The sequence below is a fragment of the Muntiacus reevesi genome, chromosome 3 (genome assembly GCF_963930625.1).
Source record: "Muntiacus reevesi chromosome 3, mMunRee1.1, whole genome shotgun sequence".
NCBI classification, from domain to species: domain Eukaryota; kingdom Metazoa; phylum Chordata; class Mammalia; order Artiodactyla; family Cervidae; genus Muntiacus; species Muntiacus reevesi.
Window position 1 is genome coordinate 48,706,372 of NC_089251.1, and position 13,686 is coordinate 48,720,057.

General features: G+C 39.8%; 1 protein-coding gene across 4 annotated transcripts in view; it reads left to right on the forward strand.

Moving 5' to 3' along the window:
* The window catches only part of CTNNA2 (catenin alpha 2), a 1,156,373-nt gene that overhangs the window by 317,780 nt on the left and 824,907 nt on the right, over positions 1 to 13,686 (forward strand). For 3 of the 4 annotated variants that reach the window (XM_065927273.1, XM_065927275.1, XM_065927276.1), the window contains exon 6: positions 11,385 to 11,588. In XM_065927273.1, the coding sequence (XP_065783345.1) occupies positions 11,385 to 11,588 (204 nt within the window). Of the gene's footprint in view, positions 1 to 11,384; positions 11,593 to 13,686 lie in introns of all 4 variants that reach the window. The other variant, XM_065927274.1, reaches the window with a different exon arrangement.

Consider the following 13,686-nt stretch of genomic DNA (forward strand, 5'->3'; position numbering starts at 1 on the left):
CGGACTTCCTCACCCAGCTTTTTTAATCCATTGCCTTTGGTAAATATATAATTTCATCTTGCTAAATAGCAGACTCTCTTCTCAAATGAAATTAAAATGAAATTAATGTGGTCTTGGATAGAGTTCTCTTTCAAAAAACATTAGATATCTAAGAATAAAAAGTGCTGTATAATTATCAAGTCATTATCTTTGTCATTTAGTTCCAATTAAACTGTTTAATTATAAATAATATCTTAAGTATATTATAAATGGTATAATTAGTTTATCTTTAAGTATATGCCTGAGAAGAAAGTGTTAAGAAATTGATTTTAAAATGCAATCTTAAAAATTAAAGCAAATCCAAAAATGAAGCTTAGAATTTCTCTTAGCTTAATTAAAAATAATTAGGTGATTAAAACTCAGTACCTTTAGTATTTTCCATTTCAAATGTTACCCCAGTTAGGCCATGAACAACTTTGTATTTAGAGATAGAAAGATTCACACTGGGAGAGAAGCTTGGCAAAGAATGAAAAAGATGAAAATGAATCTGTGTTAATTATTGATGCACCACATGGAGAATTAGTGTTTAAAACTAAACAAATAACATACTTTTGATTTAGACACCCTGGTTAATGTATTAAAATGGTCTTGATTTATGCTTTTATCTCAGACTTCAATCTTTAATAGAAGGATTTACAGCATTCAGAATCAGAATCAGGACCATGCTTCATTATCACTAGATGTCTTTCATTCTCAATTTTCGGGGCTATAAAATTCCTTTTCCCCCCCTCTATCTATAGACACTGTAATGGGAGACTGGAAGAGACTGCCTGAAGGATTATTAGATATTAAACTGATACAGCTGACATTTTGGGCTTCCCAGGTGGCTCAGTGGTAAAAGAATCCGCCTGCCAATGCAGGAGACACAGGAGATGCCGATTAAATCCCTGGGTTGGGAAGATTCCCCTGGAGGAGGAAATGGCAACCAGCTCCAATATTCTTGCCTGGAAGATTCCATGGACAGAAGAGCCTGGTGGGCTACGGTCCATAGGGTCGCAAAGAGTCAGGAACAACTGAGCTCACAAACACATGATAGACATTTAAAAAATAACGATTTGTTGTTGTTCAGTAGCGAAGTCATGTTCAACTCTTTGTGACCCCATGGACAGCAGCACACCCGTCTTCCTTGTGCTTCATTGTCTCCTGGGGTTTGCTCAGATTCATGGACATTGAGTGGCGATGCTGTCTTACCATCTAGTGAATGATTGGTTGATAGATACTGCTGGGACTTGTTCATTTGTTTGCTTTGTTTGGAATTATTTCAGTGCAGCAAAATAATACAGTGAATAAAATTAAATGCCTTAACAGATATTGACAACTCTGAAATTCTCTGTGACTTCTATGACCTGGATGACTTTGACAGACCACGGCCACCTAAAGCTCTGAACTGAACCAAAGTTTCCATTTTTCTGGGAAGACTCAGTCATTTTCATGTTTCACCCAGGCTAGGGAACCCTTCACTCCAGACCACAGGGCTTTGTACTTCTTCATGCATCAAGAGACAGAAAAACTCCTGAACTTCATACTTGAGAAAAAGAAGGAAGGAAGGAAAGGCTATTTTATCAATGAAACCAAAAAACCTACCCAGTTATACCCCAAGACAAGACAAAGAGCACAGTTTAAATACACAGAGGTAAATAGGATGAAGTGATGATAAAAGTGCAAAAAAAAAGGGGGGGGGCAGGTTAAGACATGTGCATTGTTGCCAATTCCAGGAAAAGTCTCAGAATATTTAAAGGAGAAATATTCCCTCCTTTAAACATTCGTTGACATTTAAGTTTTCTGATTTGCATAGCTTTAATTACTCCAGACCAGAATGACATATTCCTTTAGAAGAATGACTTTGACTAATGTTACCTTCCTCTGTGAGACTTTTTTTTTGGACATCTTTAAAAAATGAAAGTGAATGGTTGTAGAAGGGCATGTTGACATTTATTCTTTCTTCTGCTTGTTTGATTTGAAATAGCTATGTTGGACAGTAGGTGGTGAAGGTCTGGTGTTTATGAGGTAGAACAGCACAATTTATTATTTTTCTTTAGTTGCTGCTTTGAACTTTGTGGGTAGTAAAAACCCAGGGCACGTTTATCTTACAGGGTTGTCACAAACAACAAAGAAACACAGAACTTACTCATACCACTAGCATTGGCTTTTTCCATGTTTATAAGATTAGAGCTAGGAAAGCAATTGATTAAATCATTTTGTTGTTGTCTTTTCTGGCATTTTGCAAATTCTGTACGCATTTGAGATGACTAAGTACTTCTCTAAAGAGTTTAATTAAGATTGAAAGCCCGGAAGATCTAAAGATAATAAATAAGATTTTTCTCCCAGTCTTTAGCAAGTAATTTCTTGGCTAGTAAAGGGGGAAAAAAAAAAAAAAAAAACAAACAAACCCTTCACTTTCTTCAGCTGTGCATTAAAAATCTTGGAAACGTAATCTGTGCGTATAAAACCACTCCATTAGGGTTACGTGTGTGCTGGAGCTTTTCTACTGACATAACTGTAATTAAATATATTACTTTTATGTTCCTGATCTTACCACCTCCACCAATCATGCTCAGTTGCTGCTTTGAGTGCCATTAGGTAAGAACTATAAGATGGTTAATTCATAGCTCAGGAAAGACTAAGAAATATTTGAATTCTGTCTTGGTAGAAAAAGTATGTTATAATGCCTGCTATGCAGTTGGAGATAGACAACAAAATAAAAGTAGGTTAAAGTAGCATTGTGGGCTTCCCAGGTGGTTTAGTGTAAATAATCCACCTGCCAATGCAAGAGACCCGGGGTCGATCCCTGGGTCAGGAAGATCCCCTGGAGAAGAGAATGGCAAACCACTCCAGTATTCTTGCCTGGGAAATCCCATGGACAGAGGGGCCTGATACACTACATTCTGTGGCATTGCAAAAGAATCGGACACGACCTAGCGACTAAACAACAACAAAGTAGCAGATGCTGAAGCTGAAGTTCCAGTACTTTGGCCATTTGATGCAAAGAGCCAACTCATTAGAAAAGACCCTGATGCTGAAAAGATTGAAGGCAGGAGGAGAAGGGGACGACAGAGGATGAGATGGTTGGGTGGAATCACCAACTCAATGGATGTGAGTTTGAGCAAACTCCGGGAGATGGTGAAGCCTGGCATGTGGTAGTCCATGGGCTTGCAAAGAGTTAGACACAACTGAGCAGCTGAACAACAACCCAAAGCATTTTGTGAGTTTTCATCTCTCTGATTCATTATTCACTGTTTTCCATACCTTCTTAAAGTAGAAAGAATCGTGTACTACATTACACTACTACTAGACACTACTTTAGTGTCTAAGATGGAGAAATGGCCATTCCATTGAACTTGACTCCAGAGCTAGGGGATGTGTGTTACAGTCCTACCTCTGCCCTGTGCTTGAAGTGTGTGCTTACACCATTCACCTTTCTTCAGCACATTTCTTGTTATATCTAGTTGACATTTAAGTGTGTTTTTCTGTGTGTGTTGTTTTGTAATTCTTGTCCTTATAAATTTGCTCTTCCCAATTGGATAGGTCTTGTAGGTATAGAAGCAATTGACTTTGCATATAAATATAAATGCTTTCATAAATTTTTAAAAATTTTCATTTGCAATAAATTTTTGGTTGATTCTCATTTGTTCTAAGTGAGCAGTTATAACATCTGCAATCAGACATATGTAGTTTTATCTTCTCCTTCCTAATTTGATACCATTTAGTTCTTTCTGTTTTCTAGTTATTTTTAGAACCTTCTGGAAAATGTTAAATTTTTTTATGAATTTGAAACTTTTTTATGAATTTGAAAATATGTTTGTTTCATCTCCAATTTATTCAGTTAAATAAATTGCTACTACTTTCCATTGAGCCTGATATGGCTTATGGATTAAATTATTTATAAATAAATATTACATTCACACAGATATACACATAGAAGCACAAAATTTGCCACTGATAACTTCCTACCTTTTAGTTTCACCGGACATTTTCAGTCTTGAGCTTATTTACCCGTTTTATAAAATTTCCTAGTATCCTTCCTTGTAAACTATGGCCATAACGTCTAGGTTTGATCAGATCTCTCTGACCATTCTTTATCATGTCATTTGTGGACTTTTTTTCTGTGATATATTAAGGGTTTCCCAGTCTGTCTGGGATTCACTGATCTCATTCTGTTCCATCTCCTTGGGATAGGACATCCATTCTCCTGGCTTCCACTCCAGTCTTTATTCTAATGATCCTCCACTTTATAGCTGGGCCATTTTCATGTATCAGTACTTATAATCAACTTTCCACCAGACTTTTCTACTTAAATAAATCATAAACACTCTAGACCTGCTCTTCTTTATGTTACCTATCACAGTTGTTCAAAATCAGCAAATGTTTTCTTAAAGAGTCAACAGGAAATATCCCAAATTTTGTGAGCCATACAGTTTCTGTCCTAACTTTTAAACTGTGCCACTGCAGTGTGAAAATAGCCATAGACAGTATGTAAATGAATGGGCCTGACTGTTCCAGTAAAACTTTACTTACAAAATAGGATGCTGAGGCCCAGGATAGAACTGGTTGATGTGTGCATTTTGATGTTACTCATGCCAGAAATTTTGGTTTTATCCTTGACTCCTTCCACATTCTTATAGCCAATATATCTCCAAATTTTGCTGATTCACATTCTCAATGTGTCCCAATACAATGCCCTTAATCTTTTTTATACAAACACAGTCTTGTACTTAGCCCATCTTTCTTCTGGGTTCTGAAGGCTTGATAATTGCTCCCGGCCTTCTCCTTCTGCCAAAGCTGACTTCCCTGACTGCTGGGGAAAACTTTCTAAAACCAAACAGTATTATGTCACTCTTATGTTTCAAACTCTTGATGACTCTCCGGTGTCTGAAGGGGCATTTACAGAGTGAAAGCATCCTAACACAGCAGAGAAGGCTCCTCAGATCTGGCTGTTGCTCTCTTCACCAACTTTGTCTCCTTTTTTGTCCATTTGGATCCTTGGAGAAAAAAATCCCAAGACAGATGGGATTAGATGTGTAATAAAGGACCTGTCTCTGGAGGATTAGGTGGGAGAGAACCAGCAGAAATAGGCCAAGAGAGCTTTTTAACTGCAATGCATGTCAACTACCTGTGAAATTAGCAGGAAAGAGAGGACAGTATAGGAAGAGCCTTGGCACAGTTTTGAGTGGGTCTCACCTGGGCCAGTAAGGAGGCTAGAGCAAGAGCAGAGGTTGCCTGCCCAAGAAGTCACCTCTAGACAGGAAATGGCTCTGGGATTGACAGGGGCTGCTGGGGTCAAATGTGACTCCTTGTGAGACTGGTGGATCTATAGTTGCAGCAGGTGGATATGGTCAGTTAGCTATGTTTATGCAAAAGTTTCTCTTAAAAGAGAGTTGCTTAGGGCCCCATCATGGCACACCACACCTGTGATTTCAGACTTAACACTTCAGCTTCAGTAAATTGCTTCTGATACACTGGGTATACTGTGATACACTTTCTATATTGTGCATTTGTTCCCACTTCCTATTCTGTCTGCATTGCCTCTTTTGCCACTAATTTTGCTTGGTCAACTGCTTGTCACTCTTTATGTCTCAAATAAGGAGTAATCTCTTCCAGGAAGATCTCTGTGTCTACCTCCCACCTCTGAACTGTGCAGATTCCCATCACTTAGTCATTCCTTAACATTATGAGTATATTTTTCAAATTACAATTGGTTCAACATGTTTTTGTTTTTTAATTTTTGACTAGACAGTGAACCTCTTGAAATAAAGGATTCTTTGATCTGGGGCAAAGTAACTGGCCCCTGCTTCTTGAATTAATGGCTGTACTTTCAACTACCCATGGGAAGGGCAAGTTAACCCAGATGCCATAAAAGAAGATAGTATGATGGATGATACTTATACCATTATATTTGGTTTCAGAGAACTTATTTTTTTAATAAGAAATATACTTTTTATAATTATGATTTGTTAGACTCACGTTAAGTGAATATGGGCAGTCTGAAACAGTGGAAGGAACACTAGACTTAAAGTCTAAAACCCTGTGCTCAAAGCCAGGTGTCTTTGTTTCCTAGCTGGATGTCCAGGAAGAAACATATCTGTCACCATCTTCCTCTTTAATAAGATGGAAGTGGTAATATCATGGGCACAGAATTGTGGGCCTATCAAACCATTTGAATTGCATTCACCTTCTTGCTTTGACAGAGGTCTCTCTGCTGCCCCCTATGGTGTCAGAGCTTGCAGCAAGTATAACTCAGCATCTGGGTATAGTCCTGAAATTTTAGATCATGTGACTCCTTGTAAAGAGAATGGATGATAGGGGTGATTTAAAAATAGTGCTCTTGTAACAGTTGTATGTGGGTTGAGTACAGATGAATGTTTTATTCTTGGAAGTAGTTTCAAAATATATGGTCTCCTGAATTATTTCAAGTTAAAAACTTTTATGCAGTTCAACATTGGAAAAAAAAAACGGGAAATCAGTTACATAGGATGAGAGAGACTATTATAGCACCAACTTGATGGTAGAAGAGGATCCTAGCCCCCTTTTCTCGGGAGTGAATTATTGTGGCTTCTGTCTTTGTGGTCATATTTTCTAGTTACCACTCTAAAAACTGTCAGAATGAAAACAGTGATTTTTAAAGTAAAGATGTTAATACAAATAAGTAAAAATCACAAAGCACAAAATATTATGCAAAATATGCAGTTCAATTATTATAAAGGATCTGAAAATAGACAAGACAAAAAGAAAGTAAGCCTTATTTTAAAAACAGAAGAAAAAGATAAAGTAAAAAAATGCAGTCCCACAATTTTAAAATGAACTAAAATGACAATATAAGATGAACTAAAATATCAAAAGGATAAAAAGATTAAATGAGCTTTAGGAATGCAAATAAGGGACTTAGATATTTAAAATGTAAAATCTCAGTGGACTAAAAAAAATAAGCCTGTACACTTGGAAACAGCATAAAATCCTCCTGTGGAAGCACATGTTTGTCCTAAAGGGAGAGACGGGAAGCCTTGGCCTTGCTCTTTCTGTTTGGTGCTTGCATGTTGCCCGTGAAATGTTCCCGCAGTGGCCAGGGCCCTGGGTTTGATCCTGGGTGCTGCTGCTGCTGCCGAGTGCCTTCTGGCCAGTAGAGGGCAGCCGCACAGAGAGGCAAAGACCCGCTGAGCTGATGCTAGAAAATAAGATGTATAAACTGATGTGAAATGACCCCCAAGTGTGCTAGCAAAGAGAACTCGCCTAGGTGTTTCTTTTTAAAGTCATTCCCAAATAATTCAGAAGCAGCGCTCCTCCTTCATTCATCTTAGACTTTCATTCTCTGAATTTCTTGCTCAGGATCCAGCTCTAGGAGTTTGTTTTTTTCCTATCACTTAAGCAACAGTAGATGGTGTTATCCTCTAGTCCTTAAGCCCCTGACTTCATCTGGTTCTTTTTTTCATTTTCTTTTCTGATTTCCTAAAGCCTGTTTGAGAGCTCTCCAGTTCTCTGAAAATAAACACATGCGCGCGCGCACGCACACACACACACACACACACACGCACACACACACACACACACACACACACACACACACACCAACAATCCATACCTGCTGCCCCCAGTTTATCCAAATGCCCATTACACACAACCCGAACCCACCCCTCATAGATGAACACACACAGCCAACCCCTCCCCCACACATACATTCACACAGATGCACACGCATGCACACAGATGCACACGCACGCACACAGATGCACATGCACATGTGTACTGCCCTTTAGGCCTTTTCTTTCCCCTCAGAGGCTTCTCCCCTCTAGCTTTTCATATCTATCATGGTGCTCCCCATCTCCACCATGTATATAGATAGAAATACTGTAAATTTATTGTTTCTTTTCCAGGGAGATTTTTTTTAAAGCCTCTCCCCTGTGATCTATAAGTAATGGATAATTCCATTAGAAATATGATGAATAGTGTAACTTTTATGCAGAGGTTTTCAAGCTCAATGTTTCAGTGCATTTACTTTGATGACAGCCCCGGGCCATGGAGGTTTGGAGCTCATTCTGCTGCCGCTGTAAATTTTCTCTTGCCACGATCCCCAAAGTGTGTTCCTTAGGCTCTCATAGATAATGCATGTATTTTAAAAGGGCACCCCCTCTAGGCTCAAATAGGTTTGAGGAATGCTGCAGTAAACTGACTTCTTTAATGCAGAATTCCCCAAAGCATTTCATATGTTGATGTATCCTGGGCCATACAGTATTTCCAAAAAATATCTGGCCAGGAAAACTTACTTTTTCATCCAAACATTACATCTCTAGGCTCAGATTCCATGGAAAATACTTTAAGAAGTAATAGTATAGTGACAATAGTACATTTTCTTTGTTCTGCAGAGAAACTTTTACAGTTGCCTTTATTGAGTTCAAATTCACCTCAGTATATTTCTATCAAGTTGGCATTTCTTTATATTTTTAGTCCAAAAGTTTAGTAAAAATCTATCCTCAAGCTGATATATAACTCTGAAGAGTCTCCTGAAACCTCAAAGCAGAACAAATACTTTTCATTGTATTACGTTAAGAGGAGTTTCTATAAAAGAGTACTTCGAAAATCAGTAATCTGTATAAAGGATAATGGCCTAATTATATTTTGATTAGGTATTTCTTTAATTAGAGTATCAGTACTTAGTGCATGTTACATGGTAAAAAAAAAAAAATTATAAATGCATCATCTGAAAAGCAGTAGAAAGAGAAAGGGAACACATGTGGATCCCTCTGGGAAAAGTCCTTGCAGACACAGCTCTGGAACAGATGGCAAGAGGGGCAGGACACCTCTAGCTGCAAAGCCATCCACTATCCTGAGGCTTCCATGAGATTTTTTGACACTGTTTGGAAGGCTACTTGGGCACAAGGGACAGGATTTGAGTAACACTATTCTGAGTTAAGTAAAGATTATCCTTTTTCTAAGATCTAAGAAAATGCAAATGGGAAGGTAGTCTTTATGCCAAAACCTATCACAGAATAGCATATCTCCTGTTCGTCCTCTGAACTGAAGAGAGAACTTTGAGCAATGAGTAATTTCCAGTGGACCTCAGACCTGGTCTGTGTTTAGTGAGTGCTTCCTTCTAAGTCACCACTTGCTTCATTCATTCCTCGGGATGTAATAATCTTGTGCTCAAAGGATCTCCCTGTTACTGAATTTTGCATTTTAACAGGAATCAGAGAATCAGAGCCATGGATCATTTGAGCATGTGCATGCATGCATGCTTACTTGCTCGGTTATATCCAACTGTTTGGGACCCCATGGACTGTAGCCTGCCAGACTTCTCTATCCGTGGAATTCTCCAGGCAAGAATACTGGAGTGGGTTGCCAGTCCCTACTCCAGGGGATCTTCCTGACCCAGGAATCGAACCCAGGTCTCCTGCATCGCAGGCAGATTCTGAGCCACCAGGGAAGTCCCCCCCTCCCCCCCCCCCCCCCCCCGCCGCCTCAAATACCTAGGGATGCTTTGGAGAGTTAGGACAGGCTTTCCCAGAGTGCATACCAGAATCTATTTTGTAATAACTAAGTAGCTCTTTTATATCCTATTAGGAAAAAATTCTACCCAAAGTGTTTTTCTTTTCTTTTTTTTTTCTTTTATGATCTTCGCCCTCTTTTTAGCACTAAGCAATCTAGTAGGAAAATACTGTGTACTCAGCAGGTGGGCAATGATATAACCACCTACTCTCATTTGCTTTATTATATTTGTAGATATAATAAATTGTGTTTTCTAAGATATATGTATATATGACATCAAAGGATGGCAAGGCAGTCCTGCCAAAGGATCCTAGATTTGGAAGACCATTTACTCCATCACCACCATGGTGGTCCTTGGATCTCTGAGTGTACGCCTCCAGTGAAGATGAGCAAACCATTTTCTGCAACAGGTCATTTCACTTTGATTAATGTTGCTGGGATGTCTTCCTTGTTCGGAGCAGAAAAGGGGTTCCCAGTAGAAACTAACCATTGGACAATGTCAATGTTGTCTCTCTTGTTTCCTGCAGTTGGTTACCGCGTACTTCATCAGTGTTTCTGCTCCCTTGACTTGCTGGAATTATTGTTCTCCAGATTCTGCTCTTTCTATCTGACTGTAGTTTCAGTCTTCTTTTTGATTTTTGTCTTTCTGTAAACCTTTGTAACTTGGGATTAATTGGGCCTTCTTAGGTCTGCTCTTATCTGTTCACTTTGCTAGCATACCATTCACTACCTTGCACTCACATAGATCTGATGATTCTCAGATCTTTAAACAGGCTGATATATCTGTTGAATTCTGGATGGATATTTCTGTGCACCTCTGCACATCTCTGCCTACATGTTTCCAGGATCCTTAGACTTGACAGGGTCAGAGCTAAGCCTGAATTCTCTGTGAATCATCCTTTTAGGAAACATCTCTATTTTCTCCTTATCTGAGCTCTTTTGGAACATCTTAGTGCCTTTATCTGGATAGTGTCAGTTAATTATTACAAATCGCACACAGATACATGCACACACATTATGAATCCTTTTCTAGAAATCTAGTTTTTATACAAAACATTGGTTCCTCAGTTCAGGTCAGTTGTTCAGTCATGTCCGACTCTTTGCGGCACTATGGACTGCAGCACCTATGGACTGCAGCACACCAGGCTTCCCTGTCCATCACTGACTCCGGAAGCTTGCTCAAACTCATGTCCATCGAGTCAGTGATGCCATCCAACCATCTCATCCTCCGAGGTCCCCTTCTCTTTCTGCCTTCAATCTTTCCCAGCATCAGGGTCTTTTTCAATGAGTCAGTTCTTCCCATCAGGTAGCCAAGTATTAGTTCCTAGTGGAAGGTATTATAACTTGTAATGTATATGCCTGTTGGATGCTATTTACTCAGGTTTCAAACAGCATCCTCCCATGGGACCCTTTGCTTCTAATGAGGGGGACACAGTGGGTACACAAGTCACCACTAATGCATCCTCAAGTTGTCTGCTACATAGCGTGTTCTAGTCTAGGCTAGGGCTTTAAAGTCTTCTCATAGCCTCCCAAAGTGCTACACTGAAATGTGCATTCTTAGATGCCTACAAATAAAAAATAAAAAGTCAAACAAGTGTCACAGTTTCTTTGGAAAACCCTTCCATTGATACAGCCTTTCCCGAGAACACATGCTAAAACAAAACGTGGCATTTTCCCTCTGAAGATTAGATTCAGGACAAAGTGTCTTACAGAAAGTTGAGACTGTGTCAAGGCCACTTTAGTCTTTAAGCAGCCGGTTTATTCTCCAGGGAGTGTCTCCTCCTGGTCTCAGAAATTTCTGTTTTCGAGATCAGGGTACAAAGGTAGCTGCCTCTTCTCTGCTGATTTCTTTGGCACTGTGCTCCTTTCAGAACAAGATCATCCTGGACCCCATGACGTTCAGCGAGGCCCGGTTCCGCCCGTCCCTGGAGGAGCGCCTGGAGAGTATCATTAGCGGCGCCGCGCTCATGGCCGACTCTTCGTGCACCCGCGACGACCGGCGCGAGCGGATCGTGGCCGAGTGCAACGCGGTGCGCCAGGCGCTCCAGGACCTGCTCAGCGAGTACATGAACAACGTAAGTCCTGGGCTCTCGGGCCCGCGCCGACCGCTGGGGGAGATTCCGGTGTGCGATCGGGTGATGCCCCGAGAGAGTCGGTCAGGTGAAATCCAAGAGCTGCTTTGGGAGAGCTCTGTCTTGATTTCTCAGAACGCGTTGGCAGAAGGAACGAGATTGGTGGAAGAGGTTTCAGAGGAAAACTTTGGTTATTTACTTGAGTGATTTCTGGGTCGTTTTAGTGGTTTGCCTTTGACTGAGGAAAGTTTTCTGTTGGTAAATGCAGATGGAGGTTGGAAATAACTGAGGATATACTGAAGTCCTTTGCACAGAGTAATGTCAAAATCAAGGGCAGCCTATGGATGGCTAATCTTCACCCCTAAGAGGCATTAGGAAATACACGTTCTCACATGTTTGGACCGAGTTGGTTAAGGTGGAAACTTCTAACTGTAATAGAATTTGGGGGAACTTGATTGATTCACTGTGCATTTAGAAATTGTTATGAGAATGAGTCTTAAAGTTTTCAAGTGGATATTAGTAATACCTAGTCATATGGCAGCAGCGACAACAGCTGTTCTCTCCTACAGGTATAAAATGTGATAGTTCATGTAGACCGCTAAACCAGATGAAGGAGATGAAATCATATTCTTTGTTTTGAAAAGCACTGAATTATGTATTCAGCAGAGGTGATGTTGTTGATGCCCAGGGCTTGTAACTGTGAATGATCTGCATTCCTCATGTTCTGGACTCCTGGGTTGGGAAGAATTCAGCATAAAGGGGGAAAATGTAGTGAGGCCTTGCCATTACATGTTGAAGGAATGGCCTGTGTAGTTGTCAGGTAGAGAATGGGGAGTCTGAAAATCTGCTCCCATCTTTTGAAACTCACCCTGGGTCCTGTTGGAACAACCCCAGGCAAGACTGAGAGTAGCCAACCCGTGTCCTTCCCTCCTTACCATTCCTGTCCCAAACCAGTGTGTAGGCCCCTGGGTCAAGCCAGGAGTCAGTGATGACAGGCACAGAGCTACCTCTGCCAGACTTTCTGCAGAACTTTGATCTAAAAAACAAAACGGTGCTGAATGCTCTATAAAAACCCAAATCTGTTTCCTTTCCATACACCTTCAGATTCTTTGATATTGAAGACGTGCCCATTTTCAGCACACAAAGAATAAGATGTGGATGACTCACGTGGTATCCAGCTGCTTATGAGGACTCCTATGTTGGATCAGGATGGCCAATACTTTTGGGATTTGGGGCTACGGGTGCTATGCAGGGTAGAGCTAGAAACTCTGATCAGTGTCTCCCATCCTGTGAGAATCTTGAATAACAAGAAAAGAGGGCTTATAAAATCTGGGATTCTGTTTGTTTTTAACAGAATGGCAACAGCCTAATGATTTATATGTGGAATTTGGTTTTATATGAAGGCATGCTGGTATTTCTAGCAATGAAGAATTACTGCCAGAGACAAAAGTAGAAACTGCAGAGATCAGGAGGGATGGTTAAGATCTCAATATAAATATATCAGAAACAAGAAGTATGTTTCTGTGCTCTTTTAATCACAAAATGTGATTAAAGAAGAATTGATCGAGATGTGACATGTAATTTTCAGTTTGTTGTCTCGAATCCTGTCAAGCACAAGTGTTTTTTTTTCCTTTTGGTATAAACTCACATAGTTCAGCAGAGTTGATGGATTTTTTTGTGTTTTATTGACTCCAGGTGCTTGTTTTTCTGTTCACAACTTTGTGATGCTGGAATGCTTTGTATTTTTATTGAAAATTTGATTTCTACTTTGATACAGTTATAGATAATATGTAGGTGGGTATAGGGCTTAAATTTTAAAGTGTGCAAATTCTATTCACTTTGAACCACCAGGATCAAAGGCTGAAATAAAACACCTACTATTGACTTTTATATAAAGTGCATAAAATTTACTTTACCTTCACACTTCTTTGGTGATTTCAAGGTAAAATTGGATGCATCTAGACCAGCTTCATAACCCATGTCTAGTGCACTCATTTCTACTGCCACATATCAATTTATATTTCTTTTGATATAGCATATATTAATATAAAACCACGACACATCTATATGCCTTAGCTAAAACCTCTGCTGTAGTTAATGG